The sequence below is a fragment of the Mus musculus genome, chromosome 4 (genome assembly GCF_000001635.26).
Source record: "Mus musculus strain C57BL/6J chromosome 4, GRCm38.p6 C57BL/6J".
Classification (NCBI taxonomy): domain Eukaryota; kingdom Metazoa; phylum Chordata; class Mammalia; order Rodentia; family Muridae; genus Mus; species Mus musculus.
The window spans coordinates 119,391,099-119,411,291 of record NC_000070.6 but is presented as its reverse complement, the minus strand read 5'-3'; the positions used below and the strand labels follow the sequence as shown (position 1 = coordinate 119,411,291).

The window sequence follows — 20,193 nt, the reverse complement described above, 5'->3', positions numbered from 1 at the left end:
TGTAGCAGCTGTGCCGAGCTGGTACCACAGGAGAGGAGGGCAGAGAGTCAAAGTGGGTTCATGGGAATGATAACATTTAAAAATCCATTTAAAAACAAAAAGGAGGAGCCTGGAAAGAACGCTGAATAAGACAGGCTAGACAAGAGTGCAGGCAGGACAGAGTGACTTCACAGTGCAGCTGAAGAAAGCTTTCGTGGAAGAATAGGTGAGAATAGAAGTCACCTGTAAGAACAGGAAACCATCCAGTTGGATGTGACATTTTCATATTCTCATTAATTGCTAGTCTGAGTACATTGACCAAAACAGAACGGTGTGTGTGAGAGACATGCTGTCCAAGAGGACAACAGCTGGGAAGGACTAGACTAAACCGCTAGAAGGGGGTTATTTTCTTGTTTTATCACTGGGCTATACTCCCAAGCCTATATCCTTATTTTTGCTATCATGGCTGTCTTGAACTTGGCCAAATATCAGTAGAGAGGAAGATAATGCGCATATGGAAAAGAAAATAAAGAACTAGAGAATAGGACGTAGATGACAGGTAAAGGGACTGACCTTGGCCAAGAGGATGAATGTCCTGATCAGCACTCGGGAGGCAGAGGCAGGCGGATTTCTGAGTTCGAGGTCAGCCTGGTCTACAAAGTGAGTTCCAGGACAGCCAAGGCTATACAGAGAAACCCTGTCTTGGAAAAAAAAAATTCTAGGGCTGACTTCTCTCAATGTCGGACTGTGACCTGAAAATGTAGCCAAGTAAACCTTTTCCTCCTTGAAGTTGCTTTTGGTCTGAGTGTTTTGTCACAACAGAAAGAAACCAGGACAGTGATCATCTTTTCCACTGAGGAAAGAGAGATAAGGATATCTAAAGATGAAGGATCACGTCTGGGGGATGGGAAGAAAAGAAGATGGGCTTAGTTTTCCTAGTATGGAGAACGAGTTTATCTGTCAGAAGTAAGAGTCAGGATTTCCAGTAGAAGTCAGCAACGCATAGTGTGACCTGGAAGATGGAGACCATGAATTTGTAGCAGCTTTACTCCGTGTGCTTGTTTGACGTCTCTCTTCCAGCACTCAGCAACCTAAAGTAGATAAAGATTAGTGAAACTTTCTCAGGACTGGTATTTTCAGGAAGATAATTGGGAATATTGTTGAGGTTTAATAAATATAAGAAATTGGGGCCTTTCTTCATTGCTGATGGGAAAATAAAATGATGCCATTATAGTAGATGATTGCTATAGAATTATATATGTAGCCATTCTGTTCTTAGGTAATAAAGCCTGAAGAGCAGAAAGCAGGGACTTAGAACGATGCTCACACACCAATGTGCATAGCAGCATCTTTCACAATAGCGCAAAGATAGGAGCTACTCAATATCCATCAGCAGATGAATGCATAGGCTTACTATATGCAGGATGTGGAGTATTGATGGGGCAGGGGGAGGAGCTGAGGTGGGGATGGCTAGAAGCTGAGTGCAATGAGAAAGTTGTCTGTGGTTCGCACAGTGGGCACTTTGACTCCTCAGAAACTAGAGGACAAAGAGAGGCCCTTGCCACGGGCTGGGGAATGGCAAGTATTGTACTGTAGTACAGACTTTCTGTTGGGGATACTTTTAATGTTTTGAAGATGAAATAGAACATTCTGTACACGGATGGTGGTGATGGATGACATATGTTGTGAATACATTTTTGTTTGTTTGTTTGTTTGTTTGTTTGTTTGTTTCGAGACAGGGTTTCTCTCTGTGTAGCCCTGGCTGTCCTGGAACTCACTCTGTAGACCAGGCTGGCCTCAAATTCAGAAATCCACCTGCCTCTGTCTCCCAAGTGCTAGGATTAAAGGCTTGCACCACCACGCCTGGCTTTGTGAATACATTTAATACCCATAATTTCATGTTCATGAAAATGGCTAAAATGTAAGTTTAGGTTTACACATAGTTCAACACAGTTTTATAAGACGAGGCAAGGAAGATAGAAGATGGTAATCAGAGAGCCTGGGAGCTCACACCCTCCTCCTCCTCCTCCTCCTCCTCCTCCTCCTCCACCTCTGTGGACCCACTCCCCATTTCCCAGAAGCCAAGCATCCAATGATATTTTCAGCGTCCTTCACCCCTTCCTGCCCTTCAGCCTTGGGTTCTCTCACTCCGTTACAACAATGTGGAGACCATGCTAAACTCATGCCGGCCACTCACAAGCTCAGCAGTTTGTAACTAATGCTTTAAAACTGCTGTATTTGCTTCCAGTCTTGGCTGCCTGGTTTTCACACAGTTGTAATGGTGCCTTTGCATTCTGTTTACTTTACCTTTTTTTCATTCGTGTTATTGGTGTGTGTGTGTGTGTGTGTGTGTGTGTGTGCACACGTGCGCGCAGGTTTTAGGAGTAGATTCTCTTCTGCCACCATGGATTCTGGGATTGAACACAGATCATCACACTTGTACAGCAAATGCTTTTACCCACTGAGCCATCTCATCAGCCCCTGCATTCTGGATTTTGTCTCATCATTATAACATAAGCATTATTCCATGCCCAGCATAGGATACTGGTATATGTTCGGTATCTTGGGTTCTCTGATACCCAAAACTAAAACTACAAGTAATTGTATGATGCTCAGAGACCTTGTGGGAAGGAGAATGTGACGGCAGATGAAAAGGCCTGGGGAGGCCTTAATTATAGGTTGTGAGGAGGAGGCATGGTGGGCTAAGGTTCCAGACTCCAACCTTTCTCCTTCAGAAATATCAGATGGCAATTGCAATTCTGACTATAGCTCTCAGAGCTGTTGATATGTAAAGCATAGAAAGTAAAGGGCAAAAATAATAAAACTATGATTCTTTGAAAGTAAAACAATACTATATAGACTGTATATAATACAATAGCACTTATGCAATGTCTATCACTTTTAAGTTGGGTCAGACTTACTTACAAATTTTAATGGATTCCTTACAGTTGTGACTCCTCATCTGATTTAGAGATTCTTCACACATATCAGTTCACAAATCAGCAGATGTTTGAAAAATTATTTTATCATGTGTATGTTTTCTCATATGTGTGTATGTGCACTGCTTGACATACTAATACCCATGGAGGCCACAAGAGGGTGCTGGGTGCCTTGGAACTAGAATTACAGATACTTGGGTGTCTTGGTCACTGTTCTATTGCTGTAAGGAGACACCATGACAACAGCAACTCTTATGAAAGAAAGCATTTAATTAAGGGCTTACGTACAGTTTCGGAAGTTTAATCCATTATCATCATGGAAGAGGGCATGACAGCACACAGGCAGACATGTTGCTGAAGAAGTAGCAGAGAGTTCTATATCTGGATCTGCAGGCAGCAGGAAGAGAGAAGCCACTGGGGTGGCTCACCTCAAAAAAACCTCAAAGTCCACCCCCAGTGACACACTTCCTCCAACCAAGCCACACCTACTCCAACCAGGCCACACCTCCTAATCCTTCTCAAGTAGGGTGTGCTTCTTCCTAAGGACTAAGCATTCAAATCTATGAGCCTATGGCAGCCACTCTTTCTTCAAACCCACCTTATCTTGAGCTGCCAAGTCGGTGCTGGGAACTAATCCTAGAGCTGCCAGTGCTCCTAGTCTCTGAGCCATCTCTCCAGGCCCCAAAGCAGCAGATATTTGACCCACTGTCATGGTTCAAGCTGATATATATATATATAGTATGATTGTTTTTTTAAAATTTTTGAAGCCGGGCGTGGTGGTACATGCCTTTAATCCCAGCACTCGGGAGGCAGGGGCAGGTGGATTTCAGAGTTCGAGGCCAGCCTGGTCTACAACGTGAGTTCCAGGACAGCCAGGGCTATACAGAGAAACCCTGTCTCAAAAAAACAAAAAAAAAACCAAAAAAACAAAATTTTTGTTTGAGGGATGTCTTAGTGTTTCTATTGCCATGAAGAGACCCCATGACTATAGCAACTTTTATAAAGGAAAACATTTCATTGAGGCTCGCTTACGGTTTTAGAGTATCAGTCCATTATCATGGTAGGAAGCATAGCAGCGTGTAGGCAGGCATGGTGCTGGAGAAGGAGCTGAGAGCTCTGCATCTTGATCCTTAGGCAGCAGAAGGACACTGTGTGTCATAGCATAGCTTGAGCATAGGAGACATCAAAGCCCTCCCCCTCAGTGACACAATTCCTCCAACAAGGCCACACCTCCTAATAGTGCCACTCCCTATGGGCCAATCAAACACATGAGTCTATGGGGTCCATCCCTATTCAAACCACCACAAAGGTTATTACTCTCAAAGTAAGAAAAATTCGTTGTAATAGAAGGCTTAGGTCAAATGGTCTTGGGAGCTGAATCCGGGGCTCAACAGTAGAGCAAGGCCCTGGGTTCAGTCTCAGTGGTACTCTCCCCCAGAGAGTAAACTCTTAAAGCAAGCTGAATGATCCTAAAGTAAACTATAAGGAACATCCTGTGAATAAAATAATTCCTCAATAATACAGAATTAGGAGACTGTAGCTTCCAGCAGATTCCTTTTGTTTAAAATGTTTTGTAGGAAGAACTAAGACTTCTTTGAGCTTTATAATATTGTCAGGGCTTGTTTGGAGATTTAAACATATTAAATTGTAAACCAGCACTGGACAGACAGCAAATCATAAATTTTTAATTTTTAGGATTTAATTGGTTATCATTGTGTATGTGATGTGTGTTAGTGCAGATGTCCCTTTGCCTCTTGCCTCTATAGAACAATTCTTGTGCTTTGTGCTAGAAAATAAGCACAGACAGACCTGAGGTGCAGTAGGGGTACAAACGATAGGATAATGGCGCACAATTAGGAGAGAGTGTGAGACAGCGGTCTAATTCTACAGAGAATGGAAGCACGGGCGACAGCTGGGCCGCAGGGAGGCTTCACAGGACATGCGCAGACACTAGACATCAAGCCTTGCTGGCCAGTGCTCTCCAGCCCTGGTTGGCTGTGGAGGGAGGCGCAGGAGATGGAGAGTCATGAGGAAATGAACCAGGGCTTTGCTCAGCAGCAAAAGCAGGAGCAAAGAAGAGCTGGGAGGCCGGGCGGTGGTGGCGCACGCCTTTAATCTCGACACTTGGAAAGCAGAGGTAGATGGACTTCTGAGTTCGAGGCCAGCCTGCTCTACAAAGTGAGTTCCAGTGTTCCAGTGGTTTTTCGAGACAGGGTTTCTCTGTATAGCCCTGGCTGTCCTGGAATTCACTTTGTAGAGCAGGCTGGCCTCGAACTCAGAAGTCCGCCTGCCTCTGCCTCCCAAGTGCCGAGATTAAAGGCGTGCGCCACCGCGCCCGGCTTTTTTATTATTCTTTTTAAAAACATCATGCATCCTCTTGTGTGTCTGCTTCAGCAAAACATCCTGTCATTTGTCTGCCCCAGCAAAACATCATATGACATAGCTGAATTTCCAGAGAAATGAGAAATTTCCACTTCAAGCTGCGGTGGCAATGAAGTACTTATAGAGTGGGAGCGGCTCCCTGCTCTTACTGCTGTTCCTGTGTGACAGTGAACAGTGATGACCAAAGATTCTCCCACTATACTTCCTTCCTCTTCCTCCCTCCCTCCCTCCCTTCCTCCCTCTCTTCCTTCCTCCTTCACTCTCTTCTTCCCTCCTCCCTTCTTTGCCCCCTCTCTTCTTCCCTCCCTCCCTTCTTCTCTCTCTTCCTTCCTCCCTTCCTTTCTCCCTCCCTCTCTTCTTTCCTCCTTCTCTTCCTTCATTTCTTCCTTCCTCTTCCTTCCATCCTTCCTTCCTCTTCCTCCCTCCCTCTTTCCATCACTTTCCCTTCACCTTTCCCATTTCTCCTTCCCTTTCTACCCCTTCTTTCCTTTCAAAAGTTTTATTTTTACTTTTGTTTGTGTGTTTGTGTGTGCACGTGTGCCAGTCACATGTCTTTGAGCCCCAATCAAGGCCAGAATAGAGCATCTAAGCTCTATCTAAACTATTAAAAAGGAGTTACAAATGTTTGTTGTGTTAGAATTGCGGCTCCTTCATACAGATCATACCAGTCCAGCGCAGTTCTAGTTTTTTTTGGGGGGAGGGGGCACGAGTACAAAAAGGGGCAATGAAGAATGAGCGAGAGAAGGTCAGGGGGCTCTGCTTTTTATTTGGGCTGTAATGTAACTGCACATACTGCTGTGCACTGCCTGCGCTTGTTTTTGTTTCTTAAGGAAGAGTTTTATGTAGCCGTAGATGGCCTCAAGCTTATTTTGTAGCTGAAGTGGACCTTGAACTCCTATTCTCTCTCACTCTCTGACATGCTAGCACTACACAGGTATGCCACTATGCCCAGTTATTCCTAGTCTGATAGGTAAGGTGTAGCCCATTAAAGGCATTATTGGGTGATAACATGGTGGTATCCTAGATACTAAGTCTGACAGAGTTGTGACATAGTGTTTAACAGAAACCAGCATAGGTGAGGGTGGGCAGGTGAATGTATGGCGGTTGCCATGGCAACAGACACAATGGTTCTTTCTGGTTGCTTAGGAGTGACATCACCATCATTGCTGGAAAACAGAACTCGGGGCCTCTGGATGAGCAGCATTGAGCTATCTCACCAGCCCAGTTTCCTTCTGGGTTGTTTTTTTTGTTTTGTTTTGTTTTTTTGTTTGTTTGTTTGAATACACTGTTGCTATCTTCAGACACACGAGAAGGGGGCATCAGATCCCCATTACAGATGGCTGTGAGCCACTATGTGGGTGCTGGGAATTGAACTCAGGACCTCTGGAAGAGCAGTCAGTGCTCTTAACCACTGAGCCATCTCTCCAGCCCTCCTCCTCTTTTAAAACATGTTCTCACTATGTAACCCTGCCTAGTCTCAAACTCATGATTCTGCTGCCTCTACTCCTCAAATGCTGGGGTTGGCATGTGCTACCATGTCCACCACTCTTATGTTATTGTTCCTGAAAGTTTCCAAACACCCTGAAGGGATGGGGAGAGGAGGAGAATGTCAACGTTATTTTTTATTAATTATTAAGCTCCAAGTAGAAATTTTCTTGGTGTTTTATACAACAATAGTTATTTGCCTACAATTATTTTTATACTTTTCTGTTATTTCTTCCCAACAGAAGCCCAAACAAGGGAAGCCAACCAAATGTGTCAAGAAGGCTTGTTCAGACTAGCTCTGAGCAGCCCCAGGAAACAGACTGCATGCTCACTGGGAGAGAGGAGGACGCTGGCAGAGGCCCTGGGACTTGTGGACTCTACGCTGGAGTCTCGAAGAGATCCAAACAGCAGCCTACAAAAAGAATTTCCCCAGGTATTCTAGAATTAACTAGATGACTTAGTGAAAAAGCAGGCCTCCTGAGACCTCATCATTCATCTAGTCAGCCATTCACATAAGTATCAGGAAGCGCATTTACATGCTTCAGAATAAGGCTTTGTATTTGGATGGCCTTCCTCTGCCAGCTGTAAGCATTTGAACATGCCAGTGACCAGCCTTGGATAGGAGAGGGCTTTTGAGAGAAGGGCTATTTGAGAGTGGTGAAACAAAAGACTGGAAGTCAAATTGTGGGTTACAAGCCGGTGTCCTATGTTCTGCTCCAGAGAGCTTTCCAGACTGCTTTCTGTATGTTCCATTGAGCTCAAGACTACTTTCTCCTGCTATTCTAAAAATTCTCCAGATAGCTTGCAAACCAAAAAAGCCCAGTCTTTTATTTTACATATCAATTCAGTCATTACCCCCAGTTCCCTTTTAATTATCCCATGAATCAGCATCCCTTGACCCCAGCCCCTTGATTCTTAGAAAAAGACTGCAAGCACAGCAGAGACAATAAGATAGCTGAATGGGACCCCATTCACTCTGAAATTACCATTCTGACCATACCCGGACCTAAATCCTTCTGACAAGCTGGCTCAAAGTACAGCTGCCTCTGTTCCTTAAAATTTGTGAAGCTCCACATACAATTCATATTACATCCTTATATTTTGCACAGTTGAGAAATTATATATTTTTGAACTCATGTTTTCAGGGTTCATTCCCACAGCCTTAAGGGCTGTCCTGAAGGTCTCAGCATTCTATAATTGATTTACTGAGACATAGACACGCCCTTGATTCCGGGACTCATGCTCCTGACTTCAGTGGGTATTATCCATCCCAGAAGGAAGGCTCAGAGAAGTACCATCTGCAGCAGAGGAGCAGGGGTGGGGGTGGGGCAGCACATCTTGGTGGACCAGGAAGCAAAGAACTAGATATGAGCAGCTATGTCTTCTCAGTCTGTTTACTATTGGCCATGCCCCAAAGGTTCTAAAGCCTCTCATGACAGCACCTAAGCTGGGGAGCAGGTTTTCAGATACCTGAGCATGGGGGGTTGGGGTGGATAGGGGAGCATTTTACAATTAAACCATATGGTGTGCAAGTGTGTGTTGGTGAGAAGTAGAATAAGCTGAAATTATTGTATCCCTCTATTGCATAATTATTTTTAAAATCAGGCAACATGTGTGTGTGTGTGTGTTGCACACATATGGACAGGTTTGTGTGCGTGTAGAGGCCAGAGATCAGTGTTGGTGTCTTCCTTCCTCTCCACCTTTTGAGGCAGGGTCTCTCACTGAACCTGGAGCTCATTGACTTGGTTAGGCAACTGGTCAGTGTGCTGCAGGGGTGGCCTGTGCCCACTGCCAGGCCTGGTTTTAATGTAGGTGCTGAGGATCTGATTATGCTTGCACAGAAGGCAGGATCCTGCTTCTGTTTCTTGATTTTGTTAAGGTGAAATATGAGAAAATCTGGCAGCCTTTGCAAAGAGAACATCAGAATTACCAGGAGCCTGGGCAGCAGCCTAAAAAAATAAATAAATAAATACCTTAGTCAAGTAAAAATTAGATCCCTTTACCTAATTATTGTAGCTAACTATAAGTCAGCTTTTATTCAGTTTCTGTCTGAATATATTCAGATATCTTTGTTCCAGGGCTGGAGAGATGGCTCAGTAGTTAAGAGTACTGGCTGTTCTTCCAAAGGACCTGTGTTCAGTTCCCAGCACCCCCATGGTGGCTCACAACCACCTGTAACTCCAGTTCCAGGAGTTTCACTCCCCTCTTCTGGCCTCTGGGGGCGCTGCATGCATGTGATGACCATACATATATGCAGGCAAAACACCTATACACATAAAATAAAACTAAATATATATATATATATATATAGATTCATAATATAAGATGGATCAAATTATACATTAAAATATTACAAACATTATAATAAGTTGGGAAAGAGAAAAGGTCACATAAAGGTAGTCTTTATCAAATGGATCAAAATTTACAACAATGTGTGTTACATCTCCTAAAAAGTAAAATAAAATCACTGAAGCCTGGGCATGTAGCTCAGTGGACAAGTGCTTGCCCTGAATATGCAAAATGTGCTGGGTTTCATCCCCCCATAGTGAAAAGAATCCTGCGGGGACAGACATTATTGACTTTAATCCGAGACGAAGAGGCTGTGGGATCTCCATGAGTTCCAGACCTGCCACAGAACCAAAGCAAACCGAACTAAACCAAACCAAACCAAACCAAACCAAACCAAACCAAACGAGTACATATACTTTGGGGGACTTGGGGAGCATGTAGAGAGATAGCTCTGTGGTTAAGAGCATGTTCTATTCTTGCAGAGGTCCCGAGTTCAGTTCCCAGCATCCACAATGGGTGGCTCACAACCCCCTCTAACTCCAACTCCAATGGACTCCTCTGGCCTCTTCTAAGCACTTGCATGGCTGTGCACACTACCCACACTCTTATCCATGATTACAATATTACAAGTAGCTCTTCTTTAAAAGAGTACCCAGACTTCGGGGTAGTGATCCAAGGAAAGCATCCTGCAAACTATTTGATGCACAATACGTATTGGGGGTGACAATACACACTAGAGGACTGTCCCTCTTTTGTCAGATGACACTCAAGTGTGTTTACATTTGTTTTTTGTGATCACATAAACCTAATCGTAGTGTGTTGGGTGGCACCATGTGAAATTGTTTTTACAAGTAAAAACCCTCCTCAAGTGCCCACAATTCTGTTTGGTTCAACTTTGCGTGTCAGAGACACGCACATGGGTGGAAATGCAGCAATCATCAGAGACACCCACATGGATGGAAATGCTGTTTGCTGCCTTTCTCTGTTGTTTTTTGAGATGTGGATGGGAGCCTCGTATCCTGAGCATACTTGCTGTTGGTGTATTGCTAACTGTAGTTTCCTGTCAGCATCAGGATGAAGACCAGAGTAGAGCTGCAGCGCCTCAGGACTGCCTCCTGAGGGATGTGGAGTGCATAGCACAGAAGCTGGAGGCCTCGCTGGAGGAGATCCACAGGGGAGCCCGGGAGCCACGGGAGGAGAGAGAACAGAGAACGTTAGGTGAGCTGTGACTTCAGACTACCATTCCGGCTGTGGGGTGATCTGAGAGGATATGCCAAGGGGAAATGACTCAAAAGTGAACATGTAAAAGACTTGTTGCTGCTGTGTCCCCAAGTCTTCAAGAAATACAGGATTGCCTGGCCAGCCCCAAGTGTACAATCCAGGACTGTGTGCCACTCCCACTAGAAGTCCTGGCACCCAGGACACCCATTTGTTCCTTTTACACCCGTCTTCCTCACCAGAACTAACCACCACTCGACCTGGAATACCATTTCTGAGTTTTGACCTCATGAATTACCACTCATTTAAAAGTTTGCTTTATTTTATTTTTATTTTATGTGCATGGGTGGGTTGCTTGCCTATATGTCTGTGTATGATGTGTGTGCCTGGTGCCAGAGGAGAATATCTGATCTCTTGAAACCAGAGTTACATACAGACAGTAGTGAGCTGCTGTGTGGGTGCTAGAAATTGAACTTGGGTCTTCTGGAAGAGCAGCCAGAGCTCTTAACCCACTGATCCTCAGCCATCTTTCCAACTCCTCATCGTTAAAACAAAATTTTAAAAAATTTTAAATGGCTGGGCATGGTGGTGCAGGTCGTGAGTCCCAGAACAGAGGCAAGTGGCATTTCTATGAGACTAGAAGCAGGAACAGGTAAATCTCTGAGTTCGAGGCCAGCCTGGTCTACATGGTGAGTTCGAGGCCAGCCTGGTCTACATGGTGAGTTCGAGGCCAGCCTGGTTTACATGGTGAGTTCCAGGACAGCCAGGGCTATACAGAGAGACCCTGTCTCAAAAAAAATGGAAAAAAAAAACCAAACTTTAAAATCACATTAAGGGCTGGAGAGGTGGCCTGGTGGTTAAGAGCACTGGCTGTTCTTTCAGAGGTCCTGAGTTCAATTCCCAGCAACCACATGGCAGCTCACACCTGTCTGTAGCTCTAGTTCCAGAGCTTCTGACACCTGCACACAGACAGACATGCAGACAAGTACCATTGAACACAAAATAAACAATAAAAAAATTAAAAGAAAATCACATTAAAATTTTATTTCATGTATGCTTTCGATTGTGGGCGATACACCGAAGCACACACAAAGGACAACGTGACAGAATTGAAAAGTTTGCTTCCACCCAGTCGGTCACCACCACCACTGGACTCCAGCTGTAGACAGGCTAGTCTGTCCTCTGGGCCGTCTCGCCTGCCATCTCCATTCCTTCAGTTTGCTCTCCTGCTTAGTCTCACACCATTTTGTGTAACAGTCTCCTGCCTCGATCACATCCCACCGATGCTGCAGTGAGCCATTTGTGCTGATGTGCGTTTGTGCTGTTTCCACTTGGGCCTGCTATTAAAATTCTCACACTGACCACGTGGGTATTTACATCCTTTGGTCTTCCAAAATGCAGTCATGTGCCATTAACTGTGGGGATTCATTCTGGGAAATGGGTCATTGAACAGTTTTCTTGCACGAATCTTACAAAATGTGCTTACAAAAACCAGAGTTTTGAGCTGCCGTGTGGGAGCATGTAGTCTTATAGAGAATGCTTGGGAAATGGCAAGTTTGAGATCAGAGGTCTAGGAGTAAACGTGGGATATGGTAGGAACACTAGAAAGGAATTCAGGAAAGCTTCCAGATAGGCTGTGTTTCTGTAGAGACCCTTCAAAGAGAATTAAAAAGTATGAAATTTGATCATTATATGGGCCATTTGCTTCTTTTTTTTTCTTTTTTCTTTTCTCTTCTCTTCTCTTCTCTAATTTTCTTTCTTTCTTTGTTGTTGTTGTTGTTGTTGTTGTTTTGAGACAAGGTCCTTCTGTGTAGGCTGGCCTAAACTAGAGATCTGCCTGATACTGGGATTAAGGGGCTGTACCATAATGCCCAGCTCATTTGCTTTTGTTGGGGGAGGGGGGAGTATTTATTTTTATGTATAAATATTTGCATGATGTATTGTTGCAGGAAATATTTAAAAAGAACGTAACGTTCCCACAATATGCCAGACACTGGTGGGCCATATGGCTCCAGTGGGGTGTTCTCATCTTGGCAGACTGTCTGACCCGGAGCTCCCGAGATGTCTCCACCTGACTTGCTAAGTTCCTTTGGCAGGTCGTTGCCATGCCAGCCTCATGCAATGACCGCCCACCTCGAGGTTAGCTGTCATAATTCCCAGTTACCCTGTAAAATCAAAACTCTAGAAGCTTATAATTAAACAGTCAGATTTATATATCAATAAATTCTCAATTCACAAGATGCCACACAATCATTTCAGAGCCAATTGATAATGATACAAGCTGCCCACCTAGATTAGATAAGTTACCACAATTCTTCTATCCCTATATGATATTACATCTACCTGTGGCTATGTAAAGCCACTCGGAATCTGAATCGTCCTGTTTCCTGTTCGTCCTCTATCTTTTTCCTACTCCTCCTATGTCACTCCCTGCCTCTGCAACTCTTAGCTCCGCCTCCCTTTCTCCTGTCCAATCACAGGCTTCTTGTTATATTAATATTTAAATTAATTGAACAGGGAAAATCCTGCTACAATGTATGTCTGTGTGCCCCAAGTGCACAAAGCTCGAGGAGGCCAGAAAGGGTGTCAGATCCCCTCAGACAGGGCTTACAGACAATTCGCTGCCATGTGGGCTGCGGGAACTGAACCTGAGCCCTCTAGAGGAACACTGAGTCCTCTCCTGTGCTCTTAACCACTGAGCCATTTCTCCAGCCCTTCATTTACTTTTTGTACATATGTTTTCTTTCTTTTTTCTTTTAGGTGATGCACTTGAGAATGCCCGACTGGAAATAGAAAAACTGAAAGATAATCTGATGAAATTGAAAGAAAGTGGTAAGTCAATAGCATATATAGTAATAATTAATAATAAACCATACAAGAACATATATAGTGTAAAATATGAGTTGGAAGCTGGAGACGGGCTCCATGGTTAACACTTAAGGTCTGTGCAGAGGACCCGAGCTTGGTTGTAGCCCCCACATTGGGCAATTCGCGCTCCTGGGGATCCAACACCCTCTTCCGGCCTCTGTGGATGCTTGCATGCATGGACACAGACACCCACACATAAACAAAATAATAAAGTCTTTAAAACATCGCCAATAATGAAAATCACAAGTACCACCTCTACAGCCACTGCCACACTTGCCCTTGCCACAGACGTCACTCACTGCTTACAGAGCAGCCACTGCTCTGCCAGGAACTTTTCATGGTTACCTTTAATCTGCCCAACAAATCAGGTAGGGGATAATTTCATCCCTATTTCATAGATAAGGACTCTGAGTCATGGGAAGAGTAACTAAGTTACCATTAACCACAAAAAAACCATCACAGCTGATGTGTGAATCCTTAAATGTCCAATTCCAAAACCTGTCACCAGGACCAAGACTGTGCTAAGGCACTGAAGTGAAGACCCTTGCAATCCATTCAGCAACACGTTGTGTGTGCTCACTGGGAAGCCGATAGCCTTGAAATGGTGTTGAATGAGTTGATCTGACACTGTCATGTTTATTTGATGATACTACCAGCAGTTGCAAGATTTAAGTATTTCAGCCGGGCGTGGTGGTGCATGCCTTTAATCCTAGCACTCGGGAGGCAGAGGCAGGTGGATTTCTGAGTTCGTGGCCCGCCGGGTCTACAAAGTGAGTTCCAGGACAGCCAGGGCTACACAGAGAAACCCTGTCTCGGAAAAAAAAAAAAAAAAAAAGAGATTTAAGTATTTCAATGGTCACAACAAAATAATTCATAGCATGATTTTATTAGTTTTAAGTAATTCTAAAATTAGCTATTTTTTATTCCTTTTGAAATATAGGCATATGATTATAAACTCAAAACTGCTTATGGTGACCCACAGATCAGGTAACTAGAATGATCAGTAAGACTACAGAAGACCTGGCTGGCATTTGGGGAAACACTAGAACACACACACTCATGAAGCACTTGCCAAGGCAGAGCCTCCAAGGGAGTCAAACCAAGCTGTTAACTAGAATCAGACAAGTCCCATCTCCAACACACAGGATTAAACTAGAAGTCAGAGACAAGAATATACTTTAAAATGTTCCCAAACATTTAGAAAGTTGAGAAGATGCTTCCATATAAGCCTCTGGCATCAGAAAAATGTCACAAGAGATAACAGGAAATATTGTGAATTGACAAAGATGGAAACATGACATTAGTAATATTTGTGTGTGGGTCTCCCCTCTCTTATGGATCATAGGCCAATCCAGTCCACAAGGGCAGTGGGAGCAGAGACATTGAACAGGGGGTTCAGAAGCCATGTGGGTACCCATGGTGAATAAACCACACCAGGACCCACAGTCAGTTGACAGATCAACTTTACTTATAAGTTTTGGGGGACTGAAGGTAGAGACATCCAGGATGGGCAAAGGCCACTCATTGGCTGAGGGCTTAGGGTACCTGGAATTTCTCATTAGCATGGGGAAGCATTTCAGGAATCGTGGGTGCTGGTTGACAGGTTTTGTCAGGAGAAAGGAAATTAATTGATCCTTATAAACTAATTGAGGCTATGTGACATTCCCCAGTTAGAAGTGAGTATGAGGGCTTAGAATTCTTCAGACTAGGTTGGAGGAAAAAGAGAAAAGCCGCTAAAGAAGGGAGTGTCCCATATTGTGTGGAGCCCAGAGGCCATCTGGTCATAGTGGACTTCGACCTTAATTAGCATCCACATTTGTGGCTCAAGGGCTAGTCTGTGGCTTGAAGGCTAAATCAATGGCTTGAGGGACTCTGGTGGTACTTCATGTTTACCCTAGAAATCAAGTAAAGTATAAAGCAACCTAAAAATTCAGAATAAGAAAAGCGAATGAAGTGTGAACCAGCAGAAGTATGGAACTATTAAAATAAGAGTTAAGACCCAGTTAAGGGAGGTTAGGGGTTTAGCTCAGTGGTGGAGAGCTTGCACAAGGCCCTGGGTTCAGTCCTCAGCTCTGGGGAAAAAAAAAAAAAAAAAGACCCAGTTAAGGGTGGTGGCGTATACCTTTGATCCAAGCACTCAAGAGACAGAGTCAAGTAGGTCTTTGTGAGTTCAAGGCCAGCCTAGCCCAGCCAGAGCTACATAATAACCCTGTCTCAAAAAGGAAGAGGGGAAAAAAAAAAAAAGGGACCAAGGAGATGGCTCAGCAAGCAGATAAAGTGCTTGCCACAAAAATCCAAGTAAAAGTTAAAAAGCAAGGTGCTGTGGTGCTCATCTGTAATCTCAACAGGCAGGAGGCAGGAGGAAGCAAGAGGCAGGAGGCAGGAGGCAGGAGGAGGCAGGTGGAGGCAGGTGGAGGCAGGAGGAGGCAGGAGGAGGCAGGTGGAGGTAGGAGGCAGGTGGAGGCAGGAGGAGGCAGGAGGCAGGAGGAGGCAGGTGGAGGCAGGAGGCAGGAGGAGGCAGGAGGAGGCAGGAGGCAGGTGGAGGCAGGAGGAGGCAGGTGGAGGCAGGAGGAGGCAGGTGGAGGCAGGAGGAGGCAGGAGGAGGCAGGAGGAGGCAGGAGGAGGCAGGTGGAGGCAGGAGGAGGCAGGTGGAGGCAGGAGGAGGCAGGAGGCAGGTGGAGGCAGGAGGAGGCAGGTGGAGGCAGGAGGAGGCAGGAGGAGGCAGGAGGCAGGTGGAGGCAGGAGGAGGCTGGAGGCAGGAGGAGGCAGGAGGCAGGAGGAGGCTGGAGGCAGGAGGCAGCAGGAGGCAGGTGGAGGTAGGAGGCAGGAGGCAGGTGGAAGCAGGAGGCAGGAGGAGGCAGGTGGAGTCAGGAGGAGGCAGGAGGAGGCAGGAGTCAGGAGGAGGCTGGAGGCAGGAGGAGGCAGGAGGAGGCAGGAGGCAGGTGGAGGGACAGAGGACAGAGGCAGGGAAGTTGTCAGGAGGCTTGTGGAACATTACGTGCACAGTATAGTAGCAGAGACAAGCAGAGACCCTGCCTCAGAATAAGGTAGGAGGGGACAAATGACTCTTAAAGAGCTGTCTCCTGCCTTGCACTTGTGCTGTGGTACATGCACTCTTGCACTGACATGTACACACACATGCTTGTGCACATATGTGCGCGCACGTGCACACACACACACACTAAACAAGCAAACACTCAGGAGGCAGAGGCAAAACTGATGCTGGATCTGTCATTAGAAATCTATGAAGAAAGTTCCAGAGTCAGGCAGCTTCACAAGGGAATTCTAACAAACAGGCTTTATATAAACACTTCCAAAAAGTTAAGAAAATTTAAGTGACAAGCATTACTGTATACCAGAGTCAGGTATTCTCAAGTTTCCCCAATGAACATAGCAATACAAAACAGCTTCGTGGGTGGTCAGATTGAATCCACTCACCGACGACGGACTGGGTAGTGATTGCTTAGTGAGCTCCTCAAAGCTGTTAGTAAGACTCCTCCGTGGAGAGTCTAGACACGTCTGAAGTACCTAAAAGACAGGGCTACAGAAAACTTTCTGTCATTAAAGTTAGGCACAGCAGTTTTCAAATTTCAGCTCCTAGGACATCGAGATGGCTCAGTGGGTTAAATGCCACCAAGCCTGATGACCTGAGTTCAGTTCCCAGGACATAAACTGTGGAAGGGGAAAACTTACCCCAGCAAGTTGTCCTCTGACGTGCATGCACACACACATACACACTCACAGATCACACTTATTGCACACATACACACACACACACTCACACACACACATTGTCCTAGTCAGGGTATTCCTGCTCAAAACATCATGACCAAGAAGCAAGCTAGGGAGGAAAGAGTTTATTCAGCTTACATGTCCACATTGTTGTTCATTACCAAAGGAAGTCAGGACTGGAACTCAAGCAGGTCAGGAGGCAGGAGCTGATACAGAGGCCATGGAGGGATGTTCCTTACTGGCGTGCTTCCCCTGGCTTGCTCAGCTTGCCCAGGGATGGCACCACCCACAAGGGGCCCTCCCACCCTTGATCACTAATTGAGAAAATGTCTTACAGCTGGATCTCATGGGAGCATTTCCTCAAGGTAGGCTCTTTTCTCTGTGATAACTCCAGTTTGTGCCAAGTTGACACACAAAACTAGCCAGTACACACACACACACACACACACACACACACACACACACACACACGTACACACAAAATAAAGAAAATTTCATGTTTCTAGAAGAACCTGTATTGTTGGAAACTTTATACTCAAAAAGCTCATTAGGCTTGTGTGAGAAATACAAAGCCTCTATTCTGTAACTCTATTCTGTTATAGGTGAGTAGAACACTCTCTTGGTGGCTGTCCTGTGCAGCAAGCCACATAGCAGAAGAAAATGGCACTCATGAGCCCTTGGAGCCAGTGCCTCCCAAAGTCAAATTGGCCCAGAGGAATAACTTGCCTTCTTCTCTCTTTAGGTACAACTGACCTACAGAGAGCAAGGGAGCATAACCAGAGGCTGGACGAGGAAATTCTGGCATTAAGAAACCGGGTTCGATCACTTGACTCGGAGAAAAAGGTGCTTGGAGAAATGGTTAGTGTGCTTTAGTCCTGGAACTTAGTTGTTGCGTATCCAATAGCAACCAGCAGTGTGAGCCCCATGGCTACCCATTGTCTAAGTTGGTCCTTGAGAACTGATTCTGACAATTGTTGCATGTCAGGATACAGAGGTGATGAGCTTTAACCTGGACACACCTGCCAGTGTTAACTTTCAGGACTTGCCCTGAACAGCAACATTGTTGCTGTTGTATACTTGTGGGATTTGTTTATTTTTGCTGCTGGTTTTTTTTTTTTTTTTATGTGTAAGGATGTTTTGCCTGCATGTATATGTATGCACCAGGTGCATGTAGGCCCAAGGAGGTCAGAAGAAAATGTCATTATAAACTGCCACGTGGGTGCTGGCAACTGAATGCAGAGCCTCTGGCAGAGCGGCAAGTGTTCTTAGCTGCTGAGCCATCTCTCCAGTCCCTAAATGGAGAATTTTGGTAACAGCATAGAGTTATTTTGTAAAATTTTTGTGATATAAATATATATATTGTTTTTTTTTTCGAGACAGGGTTTCTCTGTATAGCCCTGGCTGTCCTGGAACTCACTGGAACTCACTTTGTAGACCAGACTGGCCTCGAACTCAGAAATCCACCTGCCTCTGCGTCCAGAGTGCTGGGATTAAAGGCCTGCACCACCACACCTGGCACAATTATATTCTTTTAAAACCATTTCTTCTTGGCAGTTTATCCACTTTTAATACATACTTACTTTCGTATGTAGTGTTTCTTCAGCTTCAGATTCTATTTGTTTCAAAGCCATTTTTCTAGTGTCACATACAGTGTTAAGTGCTCAAGAAACTTTGTTTTAATGATTAACAAGCATGCATTGGGATAGTTCTTACTAAGACCACAGAAAAGGAATTGTTACATTGATGAGACTAGAACTGTGCTTTGCCTCCCGTGCTGTCTTGTTGCATGTCAACCTAGAGTCATTTTGGAAGATTGTTTTTTTTTTTGTTTTTTTTTTTTTTAAACAAAATCTCAGTCCTTAGATTTTACTAGTGAACACTCAGGAGCCAGATGCAGGGGTGAAAGCCTGCTAGCTCAGAGAGGCAAGAAAGCACCCAGCTGACCTTCCTCTTCAGCTGGCATCCCACTTCGAATGCCCCTCCTTCAAAAAAACCTTCTTCAAACTTAATGCCCCTCCCTTCTACTTCCTGTGTGTCTATCAGTCCTGACTCCCTCTTATGCTCTGTGGTTTTTTTTCTTAATATTCCTATGTTCACTTCCTGTCAACTGGTTGCTTGCTCTGCCTCTTGACCTATGGCTGAACCACACCACAACTAAAAACAGGTTTTTCCAGTAATTAGCACAATCTCAGGGTTCACAATGTGATCAAATATCTTGCAACAGAAGATGGAACCTCAATGGGGCAAATGCCCTCCCTCACCTGTGGGCAAGCCTGTGCTACATTTGCCTGATTGATGATTGATGTGGAATGGCCAGTTTACTGGTGATAAGTTATTCTCTGCTGGGGAAATGAGTCAATTTGAGTCAATCAAGCCAGATTAAAGCATATAAAGGCAGGTTCTTTGAGAAGCAAGCTCCAGGCAAGTTTACTGGTCCTAGGGAATGAACCAGGGAAGTCACCATGGGGAGGGAGAGACCGAGGAGGGGAACCAAAATGTCTGGATTATATCGAGAGGACCTTCAGGGAGAGGGGAGGTCCAGCCCCTAGGCTGGTAAGTTCTGGGTAGAGGGCAGAATATGCCAGCCATATCTGGTAATAGGTAGGAACTGAGGGATGCTGGGAGAACCTGGAGGCCAGGTCTCCTTTTGGTGTGTTAAATACATACCTCAATTACTTGACCTGGGTCTGGAACCTAGCACTGTAGGCAATGCCAATCCTGGACTGGTGATCCTGGGTGCTATGAGCAAGCAGGCAGAGTGCCAGTAAGCAGCAGTCCTCCATGGCTTCTGCATCAGCTCCTGCCTCCAGGTTCCTGCCTTTAGTTCTTACTCTGACTTCCCTCCGTGTTACTGGAAGTATAGGCAAAATAACCCGTTCCTCCCTAAGTTACTTTTTGAAGGTTTTTTGGTTTGGTTTGGTTTTGGTTTTGGTTTTGGTTTTGGTTTTGGTTTTTGGCTTTTGATTTTGGTTCTTCACGACAAGGTTTTTCTGTGTAGCCTTGGACAAGTACCCTCAGCCAATAAGCTAGTCCCCATTTTCTTATAAGATATTTATTTATTTAATGTACTTATTTAATGCATGTATGTTTGTGTGAATGTATGCACACATTTGCCTGCCAGATGTATGTGACTACGCAAACGTAGAGACCAGAAGGAGGCCACATGTCTTCTCTGTCACTCTCTCTGATTCCTTTGAGGCAGGGTCTCTCCCTGAGCTTAGAGCAGCTGTTTTCTTGGCTGGGCTGAAAGGCCCGAGCCTCTGTGATGCCTCTGTCTCTGACCCCTCAGAGCTGAGATTAC

The 20,193-nt window shown here is 45.0% G+C and overlaps 1 protein-coding gene across 10 annotated transcripts in view; it reads left to right on the top strand.

Annotated features, from left to right (window-relative positions):
- Positions 1-20,193, top strand: part of Ccdc30 (coiled-coil domain containing 30) — a 93,054-nt gene that overhangs the window by 4,230 nt on the left and 68,631 nt on the right. For 8 of the 10 annotated variants that reach the window (XR_001784210.2, XR_867894.3, XM_011240615.3 and 5 more), the window contains exons 2-5: positions 7,028-7,218; positions 10,142-10,292; positions 13,053-13,124; positions 17,635-17,750. Coding sequence is in view for 8 of the 10 variants with exons in the window: in XM_011240615.3 (XP_011238917.1) it covers positions 7,028-7,218; positions 10,142-10,292; positions 13,053-13,124; positions 17,635-17,750 (530 nt within the window). In the remaining 2 variants the exon portion in view is untranslated. The remainder of the gene's footprint in view (positions 1-7,027; positions 7,219-10,141; positions 10,293-13,052; positions 13,125-17,634; positions 17,751-20,193) is intronic. The other 2 variants (XM_017320409.2, NM_001270435.1) reach the window with 1 other exon arrangement.